Source organism: Amphiura filiformis, chromosome 3 (genome assembly GCF_039555335.1).
Source record: "Amphiura filiformis chromosome 3, Afil_fr2py, whole genome shotgun sequence".
NCBI classification, from domain to species: Eukaryota; Metazoa; Echinodermata; class Ophiuroidea; order Amphilepidida; family Amphiuridae; genus Amphiura; species Amphiura filiformis.
The window spans coordinates 17,647,167-17,671,233 of record NC_092630.1 but is presented as its reverse complement, the minus strand read 5'-3'; the positions used below and the strand labels follow the sequence as shown (position 1 = coordinate 17,671,233).

The following is a 24,067-nucleotide window of genomic DNA, read 5'->3' as shown; positions in this document are numbered from 1 at the left end:
GTGTGAGTATTTATACCCAAGTACTCAGAGGTTATTCTATGACTGTGCAAGAATGTTGGGGTTAATAAAAATTGTGTCTCGTGTCCTGACGGATGAGCATGATTCAGATCCTTGTGACTGCTCAATCAGGTGGACAAACATCCTGGAGCCGCCATCTCTCCAAAGATAACCATTGGTCAAGCTCTTTTTCTCCAGAGATGACCTATGATGAAGTCGGTCTCTCTCAAGAGATGACCAGTGGTCAAGTAAAGTCTTGTCTGGAGTGGAAAGTATTAAATTTCAATTTAATTATGCAGCTATCTTCTGGAGTATCTTCTTCACACATTTTGTTAAGTAGAATAAAGGTTACAAGTACTTCATTATGGCTGAAGGCGTGTCAGGCCACCATGATGTCCTAGTTTATTAATATCGGGAACGTTCAGTTACTTTTTTTTAACCACCATCACTGTTTTTTATATTTAAAAAAACTATAGTAACTATATATTTGAAATATGAAAATATGTGCGTTTGAGCGCCCTCGGCGAATTAGCATATATTTATTTTCTTCACGTTACGTCATAATGAATGACTTGGGTGTGTGCCGGGGCGTATTAGGGTTTGGTAGTCACTTCAGGTTGGTAGCACCACGCAGCACACACGCTTTTTCAAAAAATTTTGTTAAATCCAAAAATTTTTTAATGTGTATTTTAAATGTGTTGCCTCTGTCGGTTATCCAGGGTGGGTATTTGACCGATTGTTCGGGGAGGAAAGAATTCAATCATCAGGTTGACATGAGGTAGAAAGCCAGGGGTCATCGTACGTTCTCAATTTTTCTCCAAAAATAATAATAATCAGGAGTTTTTTCAAGAGTTTTCAGTAGCCCGCTCCTACGGCGATTGTTTTCTTTTAGGCTTTAGGCTTCCCCATTGTATTAGTCTAGGATCCCACTGCATTGTTTGTATAAGTAGAGTAAGAAAAAAAGATTCACAATTATTTATAATAATTGTGCCTGCTCTCATTGAGCTCACGATTCGCTGTGGCGGTGCAAATAAATACCAACACAACGCAAGCTTATGTATTAAAAAGTGTTTTATTGGCGGGCATTGGTGTCGTTCTTTGGGAGTATAGTGGAGAAAGTGTGTTAACAGAAAAAATATGAAGTTTTCATTAAATTGAGACGAAAATCAGCATTTTTGTGCACTGCAGAAATTAGAACCTTGAATTGGATGGGCCCCAGAAGTGGTAACATTATGTTCTAACTTGTAACAATTTTTGCATCACAGTCCTTTCCGATGAAGTTGATGATTAATACAATTTTCCTGCAGTTTCACAAGTATTTTGATGTTGTTCAGACACTTTCCTGCCATTAGGTCACGTAATATGTGAGTCCTAGGTGTTGTCAAATTTCAGACATTTTACCACCAACTCACATCCCTGATTATTGTTCTCAGTTGCATAATCTGAGCACCATTGAGTAATAAGCATAATATCTTGTTGTTAATACTGGTGTTATACACATATTATTATTGCATTGCATTGTATAAACAACTTTAAACAAGAGACATAGAGATCATTAATCATTGCTGAATTACATTCCTGTTACAACCTTAACTAGTTTATATTTCCAGATGTATGTATGGTGTTTGAAGTGTTAGGAAATAATCTCCTGAAGCCTATCATCCAGTCCAGGTACATGGGATTACCAATACAACAAGTCAAGAGTATTATCAGACAGGTAAGACGATTTAATAACCCCATCACTCAGCCAAAATGTGCGGAGTTCCTTAACCCCTGTTCAACAACTATATCTCAATATTTGACCTGAAGTTGTGGAGTGTGTGTTTTTATATCCAATGCAAGATCATTCAATATACAGACATTTTGGGTTAAAGTATTGTGCAGAAATTGCATGTTTGAGATACTAGTGCTGCTCATGTGACATCTTATGTTTGTGCACAGGCAAGCAATTAGCTACCATTTACATTAGTACCAATACGAACCAGCTTTGTATGAGTCAATACAACAAATGCTATCTACAGTAGACAGCATGCACAAGTCAGTGCAACAAATGCTATCTACAGTAGACAGCATGCATGAGTCAGTACAGCAAATGCTATCTACAGTAGACAGCATGCACAAGTCAGTGCAGCAAATGCTATCTACAGTAGACAGCATGCACAAGTCTGTGCAACAAATGCTATCTACAGTAGACAGCATGCATGAGTCAGTATAGCAAATGCTATCTACAGTAGACAACATGCACAAGTCAGTGCAGCAAATGCTATCTACAGTAGACAGCATGCATGAGTCAGTACAGCAAATGCTATCTACAGTAGACAGCATGCATGAGTCAGTACAGCAAATGCTATCTACAGTAGACAGCATGCACAAGTCAGTGCAGCAAATGCTATCTACAGTAGACAGCATGCACAGGTCAGTGCAGCAAATGCTATCTACAGTAGACAGCATGCATAAGTCAGTGCAGCAAATGCAATCTACATTAGACAACATGTGTAAGTCAATGAAACAAATGCTATCTACAGTAGACAGCATGTATAAGTCAATGAAACAAATGCTATCTACTGTAGACAGCATACAGGGGTCAATTTAACAATGCTATCTACAGTAGATGGCATGCATGAGTCAGTGCAACAAATGCAATCTACATTAGACAGCATGTGTACTTGTAGGTCATGAAACAAATGCTGTCTACTGTAGATAGCATGCATGAGTCAGTGCAACAAATGCTATCTACAGTAGACAGCATGCATGGATCAGTGCAACAAATGCTATCTACAGTTAGACAGCATGCAGAAGTCAGTGCAACAAATGCTGTCTACAGTAGATAGCATTGTTATATACTTCATTAATATATTCTTGTTCATTGATTGGTTAAAAGTGGATCACATGGCCAAATATAGTTCTACCATCAGTACTCCTATCCCTAAATAGTACCTCTAAGCCATAAATAGTATTTTCAATGTCCCGGATGTGCCGTAAACTTTTGACCATGCCTTCCGCGTGCGCGCATTCGATGCGACGGAACAGTTCACACACGCTTGAAACTGCTATAGCGTGATTTTGCGCTGCTGTAATTGGTTAGCCCGATTCTAGCCTATTCTAATTTGTTTTAAGGGCAAAATATAGGTTGTGCTTAAAATGGTTGTGCTGTTCACTCAGGATAGAAGCTGGAGAGTCAAAATGTCAAATAATTTTCTTTTAAAGTCATAATGTACGATCTTATAATATGAATTTGGTTAATTTTTTTCAAACCTGATTTTTTTTGCATATTTGTAATGTTTACACATGTCACAACTTGCACCTAAATGGAATCAGCCAAATTTGTTGTGTTTGTAGGTAAACAGAGAAAGTTCGACATAAAGTCATAATTCAAGAAATTATGACTTTATGTCCCTATAGAATCTGCGTGTTAAACGGCCAAAATAACAAGCAGTGTTTCTTTCACGTTACCTCGTTATTTCAGCTCAAAATGGACAGAAACCATTCCCGATCATTATTACTAGTATTATTTCAGCGTTTTGAGTATATAATGACAAATTTAAAATTTGAAGGAAATCGTACATTAAGCCTTTAACCAATCAATGAACAAAGAACATATTAATGAAGTATATAAAACAAATATATACTGCCTTTATTCGAAGTTCTGGTTAAAACTATGGTCCCTCGTTGAGATCAATTAATACTATTTTAGTACTATTGATCTCACCTCGAACCAGAACCTCTCATGGCAGTATAATATTTGTATACTATCTACAGTTGACAGCATGCATGAATCAGGGTAACAAATGCTATCTACAGTAGATAGCATGGAGGTGTCAGTGCAACAAATGCTATCTACAGTAGATAGCATGCAGGAGTCAATGCAGCAAATGTTATCTACAGTAGACACCATACAGAAGTCAATGCAATAAATGCTATCTACAGTAGATATCATGCATGAGTCAGTGCAACAAATGCTATCTACAGTAGACAGGCAGGAGTCAGTGCAACAAATGTTATCTACAGTAGACACCATACAGAAGTCAATGCAATAAATGCTATCTACAGTAGATATCATGCAGGAGTCAGTGCAACAAATGCTATCTACAGTAGATAGCATGCAGAAGTGAATGCAACAAATGCTATCTACAATAGACAGCATGCAGGAGTCAAAGATGAGGCAAAGATTAAGTTGTGTAAGGATCTATTTTTGGTGAATGAATTTTTTGTTGTTGAGTAATGTTATGTAATGGTTTCCTAAGAAAGTAAATGAAAGTTTGTTAAACTCACCTGGATATGAAAAGTGCAAGAAATGCTATCTGCAGTAGACATGTATGAGTCAGTGCAGCAAATGCTATCTACAGTAGACAGCAAGTCAGTGCAGCAAATGCTATCTACAGTAGACAGGCAGGAGTGCAGCAAATGCTATCTACAGTAGACAGGCAGGAGTCAGTGCAACAAATGTTATCTACAGTAGACAGCATGCATGAGTCAGTGCAACAAATGCTATCTACAGTTGACAGCATGCATGAATCAGGGTAACAAATGTTAAGATTAAGTTGTGTAAGGATCTATTTTTTGTGAATTAAATTTTTGTTGTTGAATAATGTTATGTAATGGTTTCCTAAGAAAGTAAATGAAAGTTTGTTAAACTCACCTGGATATGAAAAGTGCAAGAAATGCTATCTGCAGTAGACATGTATGAGTCAGTGCAGCAAATGCTATCTACAGTAGACAGCAAGTCAGTACAGCAAATGCTATCTGCAGTAGACAGGCAGGAGTCGGTGCAACAAATGTTATCTACAGTAGACAGGCAGGAGTCAGTGCAACAAATGTTATCTACAGTAGACACCATACAGAAGTCAATGCAATAAATGCTATATACAGTAGACAGCATGCAGGAGGCAATGCAGCAATTGCTATCTACAGTAGACAGCATGCACATGTCAACGAAACAAATGCTATCTACAGTAGACAGCATGCAGGAGTTGATGCATCAAATGCTATCTACAGTAGATAGCATGCAGGAGTGTACAGCAAATGCTATATACAGTAGACAGCATGTGGGAGTCAATGCAATAAATGCTATCTACAGTTGATAGCATGCAGGAGTGTACAGCAAATGCTATCTACAGTAGACAGCATGTGGGAGTCAATGCAATAAATGCTATCTACAGTTGATAGCATGCAGGAGTGTACAGCAAATGTTATATACTTCATTAATATATTCTTGTTCATTGATTGGTTAAAAGTGGATCACATGACCAAAAATAGTTCTACTATCGGTACTCCTATCCGTAAATAGTACCTCTAAGCCGTAAATAGTATTTTCAATGTCCCGGATGAGCCGTAAATAGTACCTCCAAGCCGTAAATAGTACTTTTTGACCATGCCTTCGCGCGGCGCAGCGCATTGCGATCGCGACGGAACAGTTCACGCACGCTTGAAACCGCTTATAGCGTGATTTCGGCGCTGCTGTAATTGGTTAGCCCGATTTTAGCCTATTCGATTTTTTTGAAGGGCAAAATATAGGTTGTGCTTAAATTGGTCGTGCTGTTCACTCAGGATAGAAGCTGGAGAGCAACGTCAAATAACCAATCTTTTAACCAATCAATGAACAAAGAACATATTAATGAAGTATATAAAACAAATATATACTGCCTTTATTCGAAGTTCTGGTTAAAACTATGGTCCCTCGTTGAGATCAATTAATACTATTTTCCTTCGGGCTGCGCCCTCAGGAAAATAGTACTATTGATCTCACCTCGGCCCATAGTTTTAACCAGAACCTCTCATGGCAGTATATATTTGTATACTATCTACAGTAGACAACATGTGGGAGTCAATGCAAGAATGAATATAAAATGCATGCCATAGAATGACTTTGAATGGGCTACAGGATGCAGTAGGATGAACTCAACAACCTACAGTGTTCCTGCACAAAGAATGAATTTTACATGATGCAGAACTCTATTCAATTTATTGACATACAACGTCCTTATAGTCGTAAGACATCTACATGTAACAGAGTTACAAATACTTTGCAAAATCCATTCTATTTTACAAAAGTGAAGTTTTCCTAATACAATACCTCAATCAAGAAAGAATAAGGAAAAACTAGACAAATGAGCAAACCATTTGTTTACAAACAAGCAAACTAAGAGATGCTAAAAAAGCATTTGATCACACAGATCAAAAGGCAGGAAAATGGACAAAAGGCAGGAAAATGAAATTTACGTGTCACTTTATGTAATGACAATTTAGTGAGCCAGCTTAACTTGAGAAAGACAAACCATGTCCATGCACTTGTAGTTATTACATGTCATGTTGTGACATTTTCATGATGAAGAGATTGTGATACCACATTGCCATGAAATGATTTGACACATTGGTGGCTGAAAGAAATGTTTTACACCCGGTACTTTGCGTAATCATATTGCAAGTAATAACTAACATGTAATGAGTAGATGAAGGTTAGAAATGAGTCGTATAGCATAGGTCAGGAGTACTTTGCTGTAGTCATTAAATTCATGTAAGCCTGTGTCTGCCAGGTTGTTAATTGAAATAATATTCCTTTCACCAGCTGGTGAACATGGCAATGCTTCATTAGAATTATGGGTCATTTCCAAGTAAAATACAAAACCAAATTTTTGTCATCGTGTTGCAAGGTTTAACTTTTTCACAACCAAATTATTTTGACATCTACCCACAATTTAGCCAATGTATTGAGGGTTTTTAAGTATGATACAGCACTTTCCAAATCAAGATGAGCAAGTATTCTTTAAGTTCTGTATGTGATGTGCAACCTATTTCCTGCCATATGCATGAGAGCCCAAATATCAACATGCCTAGTGGCACAGTTCATTAACTTCATTCAACACTGATAGCTCCTAATTTGACCTCGAGTTGTAGAGTAACGAGGTTTTGTACCCAACATATTCAAAGGTCATTTTAGGGTGTACAGACATAGTGGGTTTCAGAACTGTCCTCAAGTTGAGCATGTTTTTGTCAAGCAGTAGCTAGACTTTGACCCTGTTCACATTAGGAAATTTTCTTCATTCGACGAACCTTGAAACGAAGATTAAAAATCGTTTTTTCCTAATGTGTACGCACTTTGCTTCATTCGAATAATAGCTGGGCGTTAATAGCTTCGTTCGAGCTTCGTTAATTTTCATGAAATGTGTACAGTGCAATGTCTTCGTTCGGTCTTCATTCAGCGTAATGTGTACGCATGCTTAATTAATTAATCAAGATTAACTTATCTTCGTCGAATGAAGAAATTTTAAATGTGAACAGGGTCTTAGATCCATCCCAAATAAGTGAGCTACATAACATTGCAGATTGGTATCAAACATACAAAATGGGAAAAAAAGTAGAGAAGTGCATGTGATATTACACCGGAACGTTATCTGCATGGTGGAAACAGACAGATAAAAATGTTATAGTGTAATTTCAATTCTGCTAGGACATATTACCTGCAATTAAGGACTAGACTAGACTGACAATTATCAAGGACATCGACTCATAAGACATGAATAACAAGTAAAGAGGAGCGAGAATAGCCAATGTTCTATCAATGTTTTCCGTCAATGTTGTTTTACTGCAGTGTCGTAATCAATTATGATATTTGCTTGACTAACTGCTCATTACACTGTATGACATGATATTTTCACGGAATATAATTGTTCACTATTTCTGTGCTGAAAAGTTTGTAGGGGGTTAAAATACCATGAATTTGTTCTGTCCAAAACAATGTATGAAATAAAATGTGTGCTGCTTTTCTAATGCTCTAATTTTGATTTTTGGAAAAGCATGAAAAATAAAACCCCGAAAAATTGTTCCATTACACAGAGTACTATAATGTCAAGGCCTTAATCGAAGCGGCAGATGTAATCCAAATAAAAACGACAACATTTTACTGAAAAAGTCTTGACATTCTGCTTACACAAGCTGTGCCAAAGTCAACTCATATCCAGCTGAATACAGCAGTTGTATAAAGCAATTAAAACTGAGCATTTTGAAGAAATTTGAGAAAAACAAACCAAATGTCCAATTTGCAGATCAGATAATGGTTAAAAAGAGTTGATAGGGTGAAATTCTGTCATATTGAAATTTATTGAAACTGAGTTCACAGATCCCATCTTGAAAAGAGTCAATCAAAGTTGATTGTTTTTTTACTTGCAAGGTGCTAATGATAGATATTTTTAAGGGCATCAACCATTGCTAGATGCATATTCATCATGTGATTTTACATATTAATTTGCATAATTTAACTTAAAAATAAGATAGTCTTGCCAGACATTTAGTGCAAGCATCATCATCACAACAACATCATGAACAGTGTTGAAAAGGAGGTCTGGCAGACTTCCAAATGTCCACAGTGAAGACTGTTTTATTGGACTAGACGTACTATGAAATCTTGTTTTAAAACCATTATTTGACCAGTGCTATTGAGAGAAAAGTTTTTTTTATTAGAAAAGATTTCCTTGAAAGAATTGGGTTTCCTCCTGTTTCAAATTTTCAACATTTTTGTCAAGAATATTATGTTGATAATCATAATAGTTTGATTTTAATGATTGTGGAATGAAAATAAAGAGGATAAATATTATTAGTATTATTTTTTAAAGTTTAAGGTGATTAAAAAGAATGGTTCTACAGGTCCGACTGACCAATATTTTGTGTTTGGGGATTTTTTATATTTTTGACTGAAGTGGATTGATTCTGATTGAAATTCTTAAAACCTAGGCAATGTTTCAAAATTGTTTGCAAAATATTTTCGGGGATATTTTAAGCCTCTTCTATAACAAAAAAAATTAATCCAGATCGATGGCACCTACTTCCTTACTTGAAATATCCGTCCGCTTTTATTGTTTTTCGTTGCCTTATGGGCAACATTAGCACTTATTATTTTCAAGATGAATATTCATAACTCCCCTTAGACACCAAGTAGGTTTCTTGAGGAAACACATCTTTTAATGTTCCTAAAGTGAAGCCATAAATATCCATTAAGCATCGCATTACATGAGTGACGACAAGTAATATCGCAGATGCCTCAACCAACGTCATTTTGTCTGCGGGTATGTTATGAGGAAGCAAAACCAACATTCACTACCCTTCTCGGTGCCTTTCTCTCATGCGTTATATATACATCGCAAGGTGAAAATTTCCCCGCGTCTAGTGTTTAGGGTAAACTGAGCTGTACTGTTTATGCAAATAATAGTTACCAGTCCTTAGGATAACAACGTGGAGTGAAATTAATGCACTAGAATAAAGCCTTGTTGTTGTGTTTAGGTTGTGCTTGCTTCAAAATAGCCTATCGACTGACTGTGTGTGTATGTGGTGCATAAGGAGCATTATTCTAATATACCAATATTGGCAGTCCAGACGATTTAAGTATGACTGTAATCGGTTTGCGCACATGTGGGAACTTAAATACTTGCAATAATGCAGCATGGAGTAATTAATCTTGTTGATTTATGAATGTGGTATTAATTATTAAGTTATTAAGTTATTCAGTTTATTCTCAGAGAAACTAGGGCACACTGAAACTTCCTTTTTCAATATGTACCTTTGTTCTATGTATGGCTATCAGGGTTGATATTCAGTGTTCGAATTAAGAAAATAAAAGAGGTTGTCCCACGGACAACCAGATTGTAATTTCTGGTTGTCCACCAAAGTTTTTGGTTGTCCGTAAGCTGCCACAATCTGAAACAACTACATGTGACCAATAAAGTGGAGTGAGTGTAGTCAATTTATGAACAATTACTCTTAAATATTTAACAATTCATCAGTTGTGTCAGGTTTGAGCAAATTAACATGCTGAAAAAAGTGACTTTTGGCTGTAGATCTTTGGTTGTCCGCCGGACAACTAGAGCATTATTTTTGGTTGTCCGGTGCATGTTTTGGTCGTCCCGGGCGAACGAACAACCAAAATTTCGAACACTGTTGATATTCATATGTAAAGACCTGCAAATGTGGACACAAACACAAAAATAGCATAGGGCTTGTTTGGTTTCTTTCACCCACATAGGATTCAGTGCAATCTTTGGTATCACACGCAACGTAGCATTGCTAAAAATAGTAAGTCCAGTATTTTGATTCAATCATAATTTCATGTTACTACAACTGGATGACTGAGAACATTCATCCACTTTAAGGAAATTGTTCTCAATGATACACTGCGTTATCATCCCTATATCTTTGTGTCAAAAATTGCTGTGATAGTACGGCGAATCCTCTCGTTTTTCAAAAGCTGTGCATGGCGATTTTGTTTTAGATAGGCCGAGCGACTCAGGCTAAGCATACCATTTACATGATATGAGATACTATAGCCCTGCCATAGAGCCTGCCGCTTAGTTTCTATTCTACGATTTGCGCATGATCAGTACCACACATGGTGTTACTATTATAGAAAATCCGATTTGTTTTCAGGTAAAACGCAGGTTTTGTTTCCAGTACACTAACTCGAAAAGCAATACACTAATTAGCGGGGCCTTGCTGTTTGCTGTGGATATCTTTAACTGCATTTTATAAGTAAAGATTTTGAAATCCAAAGTAAAAATTGCGATATATTCAAGAATTTGAGAAATGAATTATAACAAAGGAACCCGTGTAAAATTCAGGTGCTGTATCTATAATACAATGTTCATTTTCGGCTTTCTTTATCTGCGTCAATAATAGAATATCGATTTCAATCGAATTGAATACATGTCTCCATTTTGAGTTTGTACTACACCTCTGAGCGACAAAGCGATCGATTTCTAGCCAATCAGATACGGTAGGCCTCCTTTTCCTGCGTTCGGTGAAATACCAATCGCCCGTCGTTCGGTGAAATACCAATCGCCCGTCGCTCACCAACGGAGTATTAAGTTTATATTTTTAACACTGGCTGTTGACACTGTGTGATATAGACACAAACCTTCATACAAGTTAAACAATCAAGTTCAGTAAAGTACAAAATACAGATCAACTTATGCTATAACATGTACTCTTTCGCATACTTCAAACGATGTTCTTTTACAATGTAAAATTGGCATTGCTGTGAGCGACAGAATGTCATCCAATTTGATTGGATTCATGTCAACTCTTTCAAATTACATACCATTGTGCGATAGTTTTCACAAAATTTAATTTGAAATTCTGATGCTACAATCTAAATTTTATTGTCGCATTCTGTTACTTTCTTTGACTAGAATTGAGTTGCTATCCCAAATGCACAGTGATAAATCGAGCCTTATCGTCATTGTGACGGTAGCAGACTACGCAGCATTATTTTCAGTCCTAACAAAACGGTGGAGACTATGAATTATTCAGTGCAGAAAAGTGGTATCACTCATTTATTTTATGAAGGCCTATAATATCCTCAGCATGTTAATTTGATAACCAATAGGTAATGCTGTTTCATCATATATCTTCTCCCTGTGGGGTGAGCCATTTTCACATTTTTAGTTCAGCATTTAGAGCCTTATTAAAGATATGAAAATTTGCCCTTTTGTAAGTGTTTGATGGCTACTTTATTGAAAGCGTATAGGTCTTTTCTAGTTGATATCCACACACCTCTTGTGGAAGACATGACTTTCACTCAGGGAGTGCAAATTTCAAATCCACCTGAATGGGTGAATCCATTTGAAATCTACACCTCTGTGTTGAAGGTTAAGGTCATGTCTTCCAGGGTGTGTATGGGTATGGATTCCAACCGGAATAGCCCCTGGAGTATTATAGTAGCACCTCCAATGTCCATTGTGTTAATACGTCACCTAAAGTAACTACCCTCCATCAGATAATAACTCAAACTCTATGCAGCAATTTTACAACCCCAGTTTTGTTTTGCAAATTGTGATGCCTCATTTGTCATTTATAGCCCAAATTGTGTTGCCATGGTGACCCTGGTTTGTTTGTGCAACTTTTGAATCTGCATGTTTTTTCATTCAAGGATTCACCATGGCTATAAATTTTTGAGCTATCCATACAAATAAGGTGCCAAAATTTGTAGACCTAAACTTGGTTTCTTTTAACTATTTCAGTTTTAAAATGTGATGCATAGATTTTGAGTTATCGTCTCGTTATAAGGTAATTACCTTTTGTGATGGGTTTATTATGATGAGTCATTACAACACATCGCTTTGTACTGACTTGCTGCTGATCTATACGGGCATCCTCTCAACATACAAGATGGTAATATCATCTCATATACTAAGTGTCTCATTAAGAATAGAAAGACAATTCGGAACAAAAGCAATCAATTGTAACAGCCTCCTGTGACGGGGTTTGACTGTAAAAGTCTTGTCAACAGGGGGGTTGCCAAATTTGCAATTTGGTAGCCCAATTGGGTGGCATTTGAAGATTTTCCCCATAACTTTTGACAATTTCCTGTCCCATAGAAACCAATGGTTAAATTATGAAAACAACAAGGCAACTAATTCCGCGACTGCCAATAGTTTCCTGTCCCATAGAAACAAATGGTTAAAATAAAAATTGGGTGAGTTGATTATTCGGGCCCCAATTTTTTGGCCCTGTTTCTCAAGTGTGCAGAGAGGCCTTGTGGGTGTGACAAAGTAGTCTCTACATGTACTCTTCCTTGAGATCAGGTTTGGTTTTATGAAGCAGCATCATAATGGTAGGAACAGCATACTTATTTCATTTGGAAAAGAAAATGTTTCTAACGGGATTAAAACAAAACAGAACACTGTCCCCACTGTACAATCACTTAATTACATGTATAAGATATGAATATTTCTTATTGAAACCTTTGATATTGAATTTCTATACAATATGATGTCCCCTTTAATATTGAGGCCTCCAATCCCACCCGTGGTTGAATGAAGTGGTTAGTAAGCAGTGAAACAGTATTGCTCAGTGTGACAGTTCATTTATGCCTATCAAACACCTGGGACGTCTCATGTCGGACTGGTTGGATAATTACTAAGCTTGCTTCTGTCCAGTTTAGCTGCAACCACAGTGCTGCAACTTACACTAAATTGATGCTATTAATTTCAACAAAGCAAGCAAATATATCACTTTATAGGTCAGGAATTATCTTGAGAAGCTGCAGCTTGTATGTTCCCAAGATTAAAGTTACTTTAACATTGAGCTGTTTGTTTGAAAGAAATTGCTATTGCATTTGTAGAAAATCCTTTTTTTTCTTCTATTTAATGTCAAGCTGTAATTTGTAATGTGTTTCTAGAGCTTGCAGTGAACCACACAGCTTGTTAAAGTCCGTCTATGTTCAGATTTCAAAACCAATTAAAAAGTGTGTACAAATTTATTTAATCATGCACATAAAATGACAATAAAGATAAATTCTACCCAAATTTCAAAGTTGACCAAATTTGGAAATGTTTGCAGAAATTACAGACAGATGCTTTGAGTCAGTGACCCCTAGTACTAGAAATAAAAGATTTGAAGAGTTCAAGTGGACAATGCGATATAATCCAATAGCTGCCTTGTGCACATTTTTGTAATATTACTGCTATTATGGATTGAGACACCGAAATTTGTTAATTGTCCTTTTCGTTAAGTCCCATAATTCGTTGCGGTTAGACCCGAGATGTCGTCATATGACGTCACTTCGACTTGCAATGCGCAGTAACCATGATCACTAAACGATGTGCGCATCGACGTGACATCAAATGACAACATCTCAGGTCTAACGCAAAGCCTTATGGGATTTACCGAAAAGATCAATTGCTAATTATGAAGGAGAGCTTAAATTAATTAAAAACCTCTGTTCATGCAAAAGGGAAATATAGTGTGCACTAAAATTTGAAATAAACCTAGTAATTTTGGATAAAGCAACACAGGGCAGCTTGTGGCGTGTACAGCATTTTTCGTCTGAACTCATTTATTTCAACTCGCTGAAGGTATCAAAGTGTGTATACAGTTGTAATGGGTTGGACGGCTGGACCACATGGGAGAATAGTATGATTCATATTAATCCGCAGCTGCGATTATTCAGAAGGCTTCGTTACCATCTCTTTCTGTTTTTAAATCATTGTTATTTTTTTTATGAATATTATTATCACTGCCGCATTTAGAAATTGTTACACACCTGATTGGACATCAAGTGAAGTGTGTTTGGGATTATAGAAAATTTGAATCAAAAATGCATTTGTTCAGCAAATTTTCATTGTAAACCATGAAATGATTTGAACAAAAACCAACATGATATACTGTATAACAAGAAATTTTCAAGGGTTTAATTTTGACGCTCTTTGCAGTATAACTGACAACCACAAATGTAAATCCTGCGCAAAAATGTGTTACCCATAGGTTTCAATAAGTAGCTGTTTCAAATTGCAAATACAAATAACCACAAAACTGTTAAGACCAGTTAAAATCGAACCAGGTAAAAATCAAACTCTGCAAAAATAACCAGTTATGCAGTACTTGTTGTCATGGTAATAGAATGTTATTTAATTGCGTTCTCCCTGGAAACTGTTTCGCTGTAAGATTACATTTTTGTGTGAAATGAAGCTTTACAAAGAGGCAATACATTTATGTATCCGATTTGACTGGAGAGTGCATATTTGATAACAGAATCTGACAGAAAATGGATAGATGCTCAAAGATGATTCATAGCTTGATGGAAATTGATGTCTCCTACTTCATCTGATGATGGAAACCTTATCTAGACACAACTTTGGAGGATCGAATATATCTGAACATCGGGTTTACAGATCGGAATCAAATATGTAATCTGTCCCTTCAATCAATGCACGTTAAGGGTTTGAAAAAGCTCAAGTTTAAAGTTGTTATCTTCGTTCGGAAGAAACTCAGGCTTTGTAGCTGCATGTTCCGTGTAGAGGGAAATTTTCACAAGTTTTTTATTTTTACACTTTGCGGTTTATTTCAGAACAGTGAATTTAAAAGCCAGCAAATATATTTTCAACTTGTGTGCTTTAATGAGTAGCTGTTTGAAATCACAAATATAAGAAATGGCAAACACTTCCAAAACCATTTAAATCTCAAATTTTTAATACCGCTAAAAATATAAGAGATACAGTAGCAATGTCTAGATATGCATGTTCCTCATAAATATAGGAGCAATTAGGTGCTTTAATTTTGTAAATGCATCAAATGACATTTGAAACGACTTTTGAAAAGCTTTTTTTATTTATGAATACTCCATGCATCTCATGTATCTGGTAAAAGAATATTGGAGTGCATCTTGAGATGACATTTTGGGTATTGCGTAAATTTATGTTACGGCTTAAGCTGATAACAAAATTGTTTAGTTGACCCCACTTGATGAGGCGGAAAAAATGAAAAGAATATTACAGATGGTTGGTCACGACTCCTAAAAATTTAATGCAAATTGGTGAATTCCTTGATAAAGGTAAAGGATGCCATAATTGGATTTGTTTCTGCTTCTGGATTCATGCGTATGGCCATGTAAATGAATTCCTTGATCTTATTTACATTGGGCTATTCCAATTGAAATCAACACTACCCCTGTGGAAGATTTTGAAAATACCTTCCACAGTGGGAGTATGTTTTTCAAATGTATTTGGTCAGAGTTAATCTTTTTGAAACCCATACTCCCCCTGTATTACAGCTCTACCTATATCTTCTACAACTGGCGTGAGTATTTCACAAGGAAGTTACCCAATTGTCTATTCTATTTAAAACTCATACTCCCTCTGTGGAAGACTTTGGCCAAATCTTCCACAGGGGGAGTGTGGATTTTAAATGGAACAGCCCATTACATATCTCATTGGGATGTGGCGCAAAGTGAGATATTTAAGTCGCTTTTAGTTACCCATCCAGAAATTGCAATTGCCTCAAATCCCATACGGAGATCCCTGTTTTATCTTTGAATGGGACAATACCTGGCTTGCATTTGGGCTATTCCAGTTAGAATCCATTTACCCCTATGGAAGACAAGACCTTAAATCGTCCACACAGGGAGTGTGTATGGGGTTACCTCAATCGGTGGCTCCAGTTGAAATCTTCAATCAAAATGAACCCATTGAGCAAGCATTTTTTCAGGATTATCTTATGTGCATGATTCAATGCTGTGACCAACGAATATACGCACCTGCTTCGTAACCGAACTTGAGGTGAATCAAAGTATAGCAGTACGTTTGAATGTTTGCCTGCTTGCCCATAGTGCTGCATGTAGCCGTGCCTTGCATATCTGAAAAATACTGGCAATACTGGATGCGACACAAGTTGTGACTAATTCACCCCATCAGTAATATAGTTGTGTCAGTAAATTTAGTGTGTATTGTAGCACAAGTCCTCATCAATAAATCATGGCTTCAGCGTTAATTCTCAGGAGTAGACCGTTGATCCATAAATTTCTCACTTCTGACAGGAAAGGGTTTTTTTGTGTGTAAAATTTGTTGTCATTCAAACTGTAAACCAACGAGAGAATTTTCCTGCCCAAGCAGGAATTCCAGCTTTTATGTTGTAGAAATTTCCGCAATTTAATTTATTTTTAACCCATTTTTTGTCACATTTTACAGACTTTTTCCTGCTTTTTTCAGAATTTTCCTGTTTATGTCTATTCTTATGCCTGAGAAATAGAGGTTTTTGCCTGTCATTTGATGAAAATGAATGCACATCCTTAACTTGATTTGAAATACATAGTTAGACTTTAGGGACCAGTCACTATTTATGCCAGGGAATGGGGGATTTTAATTTTTTTGCGACCAAAATTTTCATGTTCACTTTGTGTTTTCGTTCACAAATTTCGCGTTCCCTTCTGTATTTTATGAAATTTTGCCATTTAAAATTTCATATTCCCCATTCAATTCTTTCCTAGCAAAAATTTTGGGATTTCAGCACACATTTTTACGACCAAAATAATACTACAAGCAAAATCTGTGCTTGGGGACAACCTCAATTTTCCCTTGTGTTAGGCATTGCCAGTGAACAATTGGACAATTATCTCAGTATCATTCTTCATGACAAATGACTCACTTCACTTGATTACATTTTGTAAGAATGGATGTTATCTTATCACCATCATCATCCTTACATTGCCCTCCCTGAAGTCTTAAGCAACAAGTGAAGAAAAAAAAGATTAGTTCTTGCTTGCAAAAAAATCTCCAGTCATTTGGTATGCATTACCTGAGATTGGAGTCAAAACCCAGACGTGTCTGCATAATTATGCGCAAGTTCACTGACTCGCACCTGAAATCGGAGAGGGCTGCAGAGTTTTGATGCGGCATGTGTGAAAGCATAAATCAACACAGATTTTTACAGATTCTAAAATGGACTGGTCAAATATGTATAATAGCTGTTTTGTAATTGAAATGTGTCTGTATGTGTAGGGCAAGTGTCTGCTCAAGTTGTATATTGGGCTGTTCCTGTTAAAATCTATACACCCTGTGGAAGACATGACCTTAATCTTCCACACAGGGAGCGTGAATTTCAAATGGAGGTTACCTCAATGACTCCATTTGAAATCTACATCCCCCTGTGTGGGGGAGATTAAGGGCATGTCTTCCATAGAGGGTGTAGGGATTTTACCTGGAGTAGCCTAACAGACAAATTGCATGCCATTAGTAGAGGCCCTCAAGTATTTTATTGTGGGGCAGTTTCTTACTAAATGTGCATGCAAGTCTGTCCATGTGACTCATTTATCATCAATACCCCCTCCAGGACATTAATGATAAATAGCAAGTACAATTGTAACACTAGCGTGACAAGAAAATTGTGTGAAATTTGCAGGGATCAAAATAACCGTAAGCATCAAGGCAATTTATCTCAGGAATTATGGGCTATGGGAACAATTTCAAGTTTGATACATTCCCTCAGTGCCTTTTAAAATGGAATAATTCTGGAATACCGAGAGCAATATCCTAATTATAAAAAACCCTAACACCAGGGGAGGTCTGCTAAAACAAACCCTGCCTGTATTGTACGTACACACCGGGTAAACCAAAATGGGAATGGATGCACATAAATTGCTAGTTTCAATGATATGCACCCTCCTTTTTGGTGATTAGTAACTTGGAATAAAATTATTTATTTGGGGAAGAATATATTCTTGTATCAATCGTTATGGCCAATTATAGACGGAGAATTGGATGACATTGAATCTGAATTCAAGGGGACGGATTCCTTTATGCCTTGCAAGGAAGCAATTTAGTTGAATTGAAATAACTGTTAAATTGTCTTTTCATTATTCATCATGCGTTCATGGAGAGAGACACACACACACACACAGAGATGGAGAGAGAGGGACAGAAAGCGATAGAAGATTTCCCTTGTCGCTGCTTTACCCATCCGAGTTACTGTCTACAGTAGACGACAGTTCACACATATTCATGACATTTTCTGAGAAAAAAAACATGCAACATACATTGTTTAGGATATTGACCTATGAATCCCTTGTCATCATGTAGTTAGTTTCTGGCTTGAACCTTAAATTTTTATTGTGTATACTTTGTTTGGCTTATAATTGGCAAAGACTCGTAACATCTTGGATTGACGGAATTGTTAGAATGGCATGCACGCAGAGTGTAGAGCACCTATGCTAGTTGCGTAACGTGTAACTGGTGAACACTTGGGTGAATTTACATGATCATAATTTGGGACTTAATTGATGCTTGCAGTAACAAAAACCAAATACCGTATTGTTTGTAATAAACGCCCCGGGCGTTGCATTTTTCCAAAAGGGGGCGTTTATTGGAAGTGAATTGTCAGTGAAAAAAGCTTAAAAATCGTGTTCAATTTCCCGATGGTGCTCCTATCAAAAGGAGGGATTTACGACTATACATGATGGCGGTGACCACGGAAAATGACATTTTCGTGGGGAATACAACAAAATTACACCTGTAAGTGCACGGAATTAGTGAAATTCTATCATAATTAGGCAATGAAATGGATGGAAGTTGAGTCATAAAAGGTTTTGTCCATTCAATTTAGCGATCGTGACTGACATGACTGATGCAAGTTTTAAGCTTACCTACACGATATGTCATGGAAATGTTCGCGTTTTTGTCAATTTTTCACAGAAAAATTGGAGGGGGGCATTTATTAGAGGGGGAGCGTTTATTACAAACAATACGGTACATGTCATAATAAGTGGAACAAAGTATAGCAATGTCTGGGTGGGTGCTTATAGGGGCATGGGCAGTTAATGGAACAAATACTGTATTTCTACAATTTTCTGGTATCAGGATTAGCTTATTTAATTTGATTTGATTTAATTTGGTACTCATGATATAATACATCCATTCATAGGAAGAATGGTCCAATGATTGTTATTATGATATGTTGCATAGCCATATGTATTTACTGCCATTATGGATTTTATATCATTTCTACAGTCACTGACCGAACTATGAGCGCTTCATCAATGTATTTATTACATCAAAACTCAGTCTGAACATCATTTTCGTTATGATGGTTTAAATATATTTGGCTTCTAGCTAAGTGAGTTAAAAGATGTCTAGGAGTGAGTGATGAGAAAACATACAAGGAGAGATACGGTTCCCTGGTGTAGCTGTGGCTGCTCTGCTGATGGAATAATTACTGATGTCAAGTTTCTCAAAGGGAATAACTTGTCACATTTTCTGTGTGTCAGGAAAACACAAGTTGCATTTGTTGTAGCTCATGCTGTTATTGTTTCATTCTCGGAGCTTCATCTTTTTCTAAGCTTAGGAAGGAAAGCAGTATTTGTTTTAAAAATAGGCATAAAAAAAAGATGTTACCCTTACCCGACCGACCTGATTTTTGCAAAATCTTTGGGTTAGCATTTCTTTAATTTTCTATTTTTTTTTTTGTGGGTTTTTGTGGGGGGACAGAAGTAGTGAGAAGATGTAGTGAAAAAATCAAGAAAAGTCTATCATCGGTCATTTAGTCAACATCATTGTTTAGATGTGGCATAGGCACACTAGCACACAGCAATCTTCCAGTGGCATATGCATGGGTAGCGCTAGACTGCTTTTTGGGGTCCCGGACTCACCAAAATACAGTTCGGACCCCCTATTTTAAAATTTTCTGCGAGTTCAGGGGTCCCTGCAGACCCCCAGCTTTTCAATCTAGTGCTACCGCAGACATACTATTTATGCTGCATTTGTGCAACTCTGACTCACCAAACTCTATTACGGACTCCCTACTTTCAGTTTTTCTGCATGTTGGGGGTCCCTGCTGACTCTGGAGTGCTTTGTTCTATAATCTTTTCCAAGGTTCCTTTGACAGCGTTAACCATCGCGTATACGTGCGCGACGTCAAGCGTGTGCATTGGACCTTGATAATACGCGCTGGACGGCTAGCAGTACGCGTAATTTGTAAAAGAAAATCTGAATAACATTTTAGCGCTACCGCTGGGCATATGTGCACCCTCTCCTACAAAATGGCTGAAGCATTCTTTTCATGAACTTCTTCAGCATCATGATAATATAAAAGCATTAAGACAAATGTGTCATCCACCTGATTCATCATGGTCATTCACAACTTTAACCAATAACTACAGAGCGACCCAGAGGCTCTAGCCTGGAACCATGACAAGGTGTTGTGGCTATTGCCCCCTGGCATTTCCCACGTAGCTAGTGCACCTGACGGATCTTGACAGTGGCACTCGGCTTCAAAAAGGTTGCTGAACCCTGTTTTAGATGAATTTATGGAAATGACTAAGATGCAGATGGCCAAGAGAAATTGAATACTTGTGGTGCAGTCCATGGAGCTCAAGTGCACCTTCCATCCTTGATGGAGAAGAGAGTCACTCAAGGGCCACTTGATGAACATGCCTGCAATATCAATATGTATTTGTATGGGCTGTGTGGGGGAAACTCAAGTGTGGTAGGGCGTGTAAAATTTTGGACAAAAAATGAATAAACATGATAGACAATTGATTTTACCTCAAGTTGCTTTCAGATTGTTTTAATTTCTTTGATGGTGAGTGAATATGAATAAATGAAAGAGTGATGATGCAGCACGATGTGGTTACTTACAGGTATGCATGTACTAGCTCGCCTGTCACACACACTCCACATTTGTAAAGAAGACATTGAATTTGTAAACATCTAAATGAGGACTTTGTAAACTTTGCGCCAAATGTAGACTCGCTTGAAGTTTTAAAATCAATCCTATATGCAGCGTCCTATACCGCAAACTTCCGCAAAGAGTTGTAACAAGTCGAGTCGTTTTGTGGTTGAGTCAAGTCAAAAGACTTGAGCCACTGTATAATCTCTTAGGAAAAAATGTTAAAATCTAAGTCTCGAGCTATTCTATTTCATTTTTGAAAGATCAAGACTTGAATCACGACTTGTTTGTTTGTTTGTTTGTTTGTATGTTTTATTTCTTCTTTTACCTGGGACACTCAATCAGTTGAAAACACAATTAATCATCTGTTCTTCGTTGAGGCGTCCTTGTTACAAGGCAAACGAGACATGGTCTTAAATCCATTTTTATGTTGCTTGCAATACACTGGCGGGGGAAAGGAACAGTGGACGTCCACAGTTGCTGGGTGTCCATCCGCTATTATGTGTTCAGTATATTCTGGTCAATGTCCTCGGTTGCTGGCATTTACAAACATGCACACACACAGGCAAACGAACCCCTTCACACATCTTAATTCAAAATTCAGTCTTGCATTCCAGCGTCATTAAAATGTCATCAATGTGGTGTTCATTTTGAATCCTGATCATGCATGTCATTTATTCCTTAACAACTCCCCATACATCATTATCATGCATGCAGGCAGGCAGTCATTCCCATTCATGCATCATAATTTACTACTGTGTTTTTAATACATGGTTTATCTCTTGCGCATTTAACGAGGCTCCCAAGTTGTTTTACAAAGAGCAATATTTATGGCGAAACATGTCATTAATAGAGTGTGTTCAATTTTGTGTATCAGATTCAATGCCCTACATGTAGCTGGAACTTGCGGTTGACCTGGCATGGGAATAAAATTTCTCATCCTAAATTTCACCCTTTATACATTGCCACAAAGAAGCAAGGGGGGAAAAACCAAAAAACCACAGAAACTAAAACAAACAATGAAAATTCTTGGAATATCAAAACAACACAATATGATGATAGTTAGTAGTAGTGCTGTTGTCAAGATGATTTTCTCATGTCTACATGTCGGAATAATTAAAATCCTGATGTTGACATATCAACTGGTGGGATCGAGTGTCATTCAAATCGGTTCACATTAATCTCAAAAAGAATGAAAAGCATTGTAATTTGGTTGAATATCAGGTGTATATTTAAAGCTTTGGGCCGGCAATTCACATCCAACTTGTTTAGGCGATCATTAGCAATAAAAAGGTGTTAAACTACACTGCAGAAATTGTTTTTTGGCACTTAACTTCTATTGTTTTATGTGGGCATCTCAAAATTTATGTTGACCTATACGGATATGTGTTATGTCGACATGTTGACATAATACATGTCGACAACAGCACTAGTAGCCAAGGTGTTACAATTGTCTTTACCAGCAAATACTTGTTTCAGAGGAAGAAAAGAAGCATATATGTTACTTGCTTAAGGTACTTTTTGTTCAAGTATGAAGAACTAAATTTATCATAATATGTTTTTTTTCTTTTTTGATCCATTCTCTTTGTAGACACTAGAAGGGTTGGACTATCTGCACACCAAATGCAAAATCATCCACACAGACATCAAACCTGAGAACATACTACTGAGTGTAGATGAGGAGTATGTACGCAAACTTGCACAGGAAGCCAAAGGATGGGTCAAAGGTCAAGGAAGACCTCCAATTTCTTCAGGTAAGGTGATATGCGAAACAGTTACCTTTTGATGATTAACAGGGGTATTTGGATGTGAATGTGGTTGCAATACACATCGAGATTGACAAATTCTGGCTGTGGCTGTCTACACATTGGCGTCGAAAAAGTCCACTTGACCAATGTTGGTACAGGAGCTTATAACACCGTCCCCACAGTACATCAACATCTTTAAATGCCGTAACTGTGTCAAACAGGAATACAAGAGCGTACTTCCAGAAAATGAAGTTCAGTGTTGCAGAAAATTTTCCAGACCTAACATGCAGGGGTATGTGCAGTTATGTGAAGTCATATTTACAGATTTTTTTCTTCATATTGCCAGAAAGAGACAATTGTTTTTGAAGGCCTGGTCAATACCTCCAATGTGTAGCAGCAATGAAAACCTATTTATGTATAAGGAGTCGCAAATTGAATTGATCTTAGTTAAAAGCACTTGATAATAAAAATCAGTATGAATTAACTCTGCGGGTTGCAGACCATGCAACACTGCTTCTTGGGTATATGGTCATTCCAGAAAATGTAGGGAAGTTTTTGCATCAGTCAGCTAACTAGTGATCAATCTTATTTCTATGTGAGTACTAGTTGAGGTGATCATAGTGATAAACCATGCGGACAAGACATCTAGCTAATTGCTGGAGACATTGTGTATTTACAACATTGGCAGAACATCCATCACACTTAATGCATGATAGGATAGGGATCATTTGATAGCTAGGTACCTAAATATTGAAACGGAACATAGTAACATTTGTTTGATTTAATGAGTGAGTGTCTTAACTGGGAGACTTTGGTTGCTTTGAAACTCTTTTGTGAAGTAAGCATTTTTAACATTTCCTTCAAATCTTGACTGTATAATTTATTTTTTTGGTTATTCCTTCTCATCTTCAACAGTAAGTACAGCTCCTGTGGAGCGCAAACCCTCAGAGAAGATGTCCAAGAATAAGAAGAGGAAGCTGAAGAAGAAGCAGAAGAAACAGCTGGAATTGTTGGAACAGCAGGACAAGCAGTTACAAGAGCTGGATCAACAGAAGCAGAAGCAAAGAGGTAATAAGCATAGCTTATGGTAGCTAATGTTATGAGAGAAGGGATATAAGAAACAGATTTTCCCCTTAAAAAGACAAAACAGGTTTGTCCCTAAGACAAGACAGGTGTAATCATCTTAGTGACTTTGTAAACAACTGGATCTACAAAAGCAGAGGCAATTCTGTGTTCAGGGAACACTTACGTAGTATTGTTACACTTAAACAAGAGGCTAAACTACTAACAATACTTTATAACACAGTTCAGTTCATTACGGGTGCAAGGAGGTATAAAGACAAAGGTTTGAATCGTAAGGTAAGTAAAGTTACATCATCTAAGAAACTGAAAACTGAAGTCAT

General features: G+C 37.1%; 1 protein-coding gene across 4 annotated transcripts in view; it reads left to right on the top strand.

Moving 5' to 3' along the window:
- LOC140148143 (SRSF protein kinase 3-like) overlaps window positions 1-24,067 on the top strand; it is a 137,672-nt gene that overhangs the window by 77,226 nt on the left and 36,379 nt on the right. For all 4 annotated transcript variants that reach the window (XM_072170000.1, XM_072170001.1, XM_072170002.1 and 1 more), the window contains 3 exons: window positions 1,608-1,714; window positions 22,508-22,670; window positions 23,580-23,732. In XM_072170000.1, coding sequence (XP_072026101.1) covers window positions 1,608-1,714; window positions 22,508-22,670; window positions 23,580-23,732 — 423 coding nt within the window. The remainder of the gene's footprint in view (window positions 1-1,607; window positions 1,715-22,507; window positions 22,671-23,579; window positions 23,733-24,067) is intronic.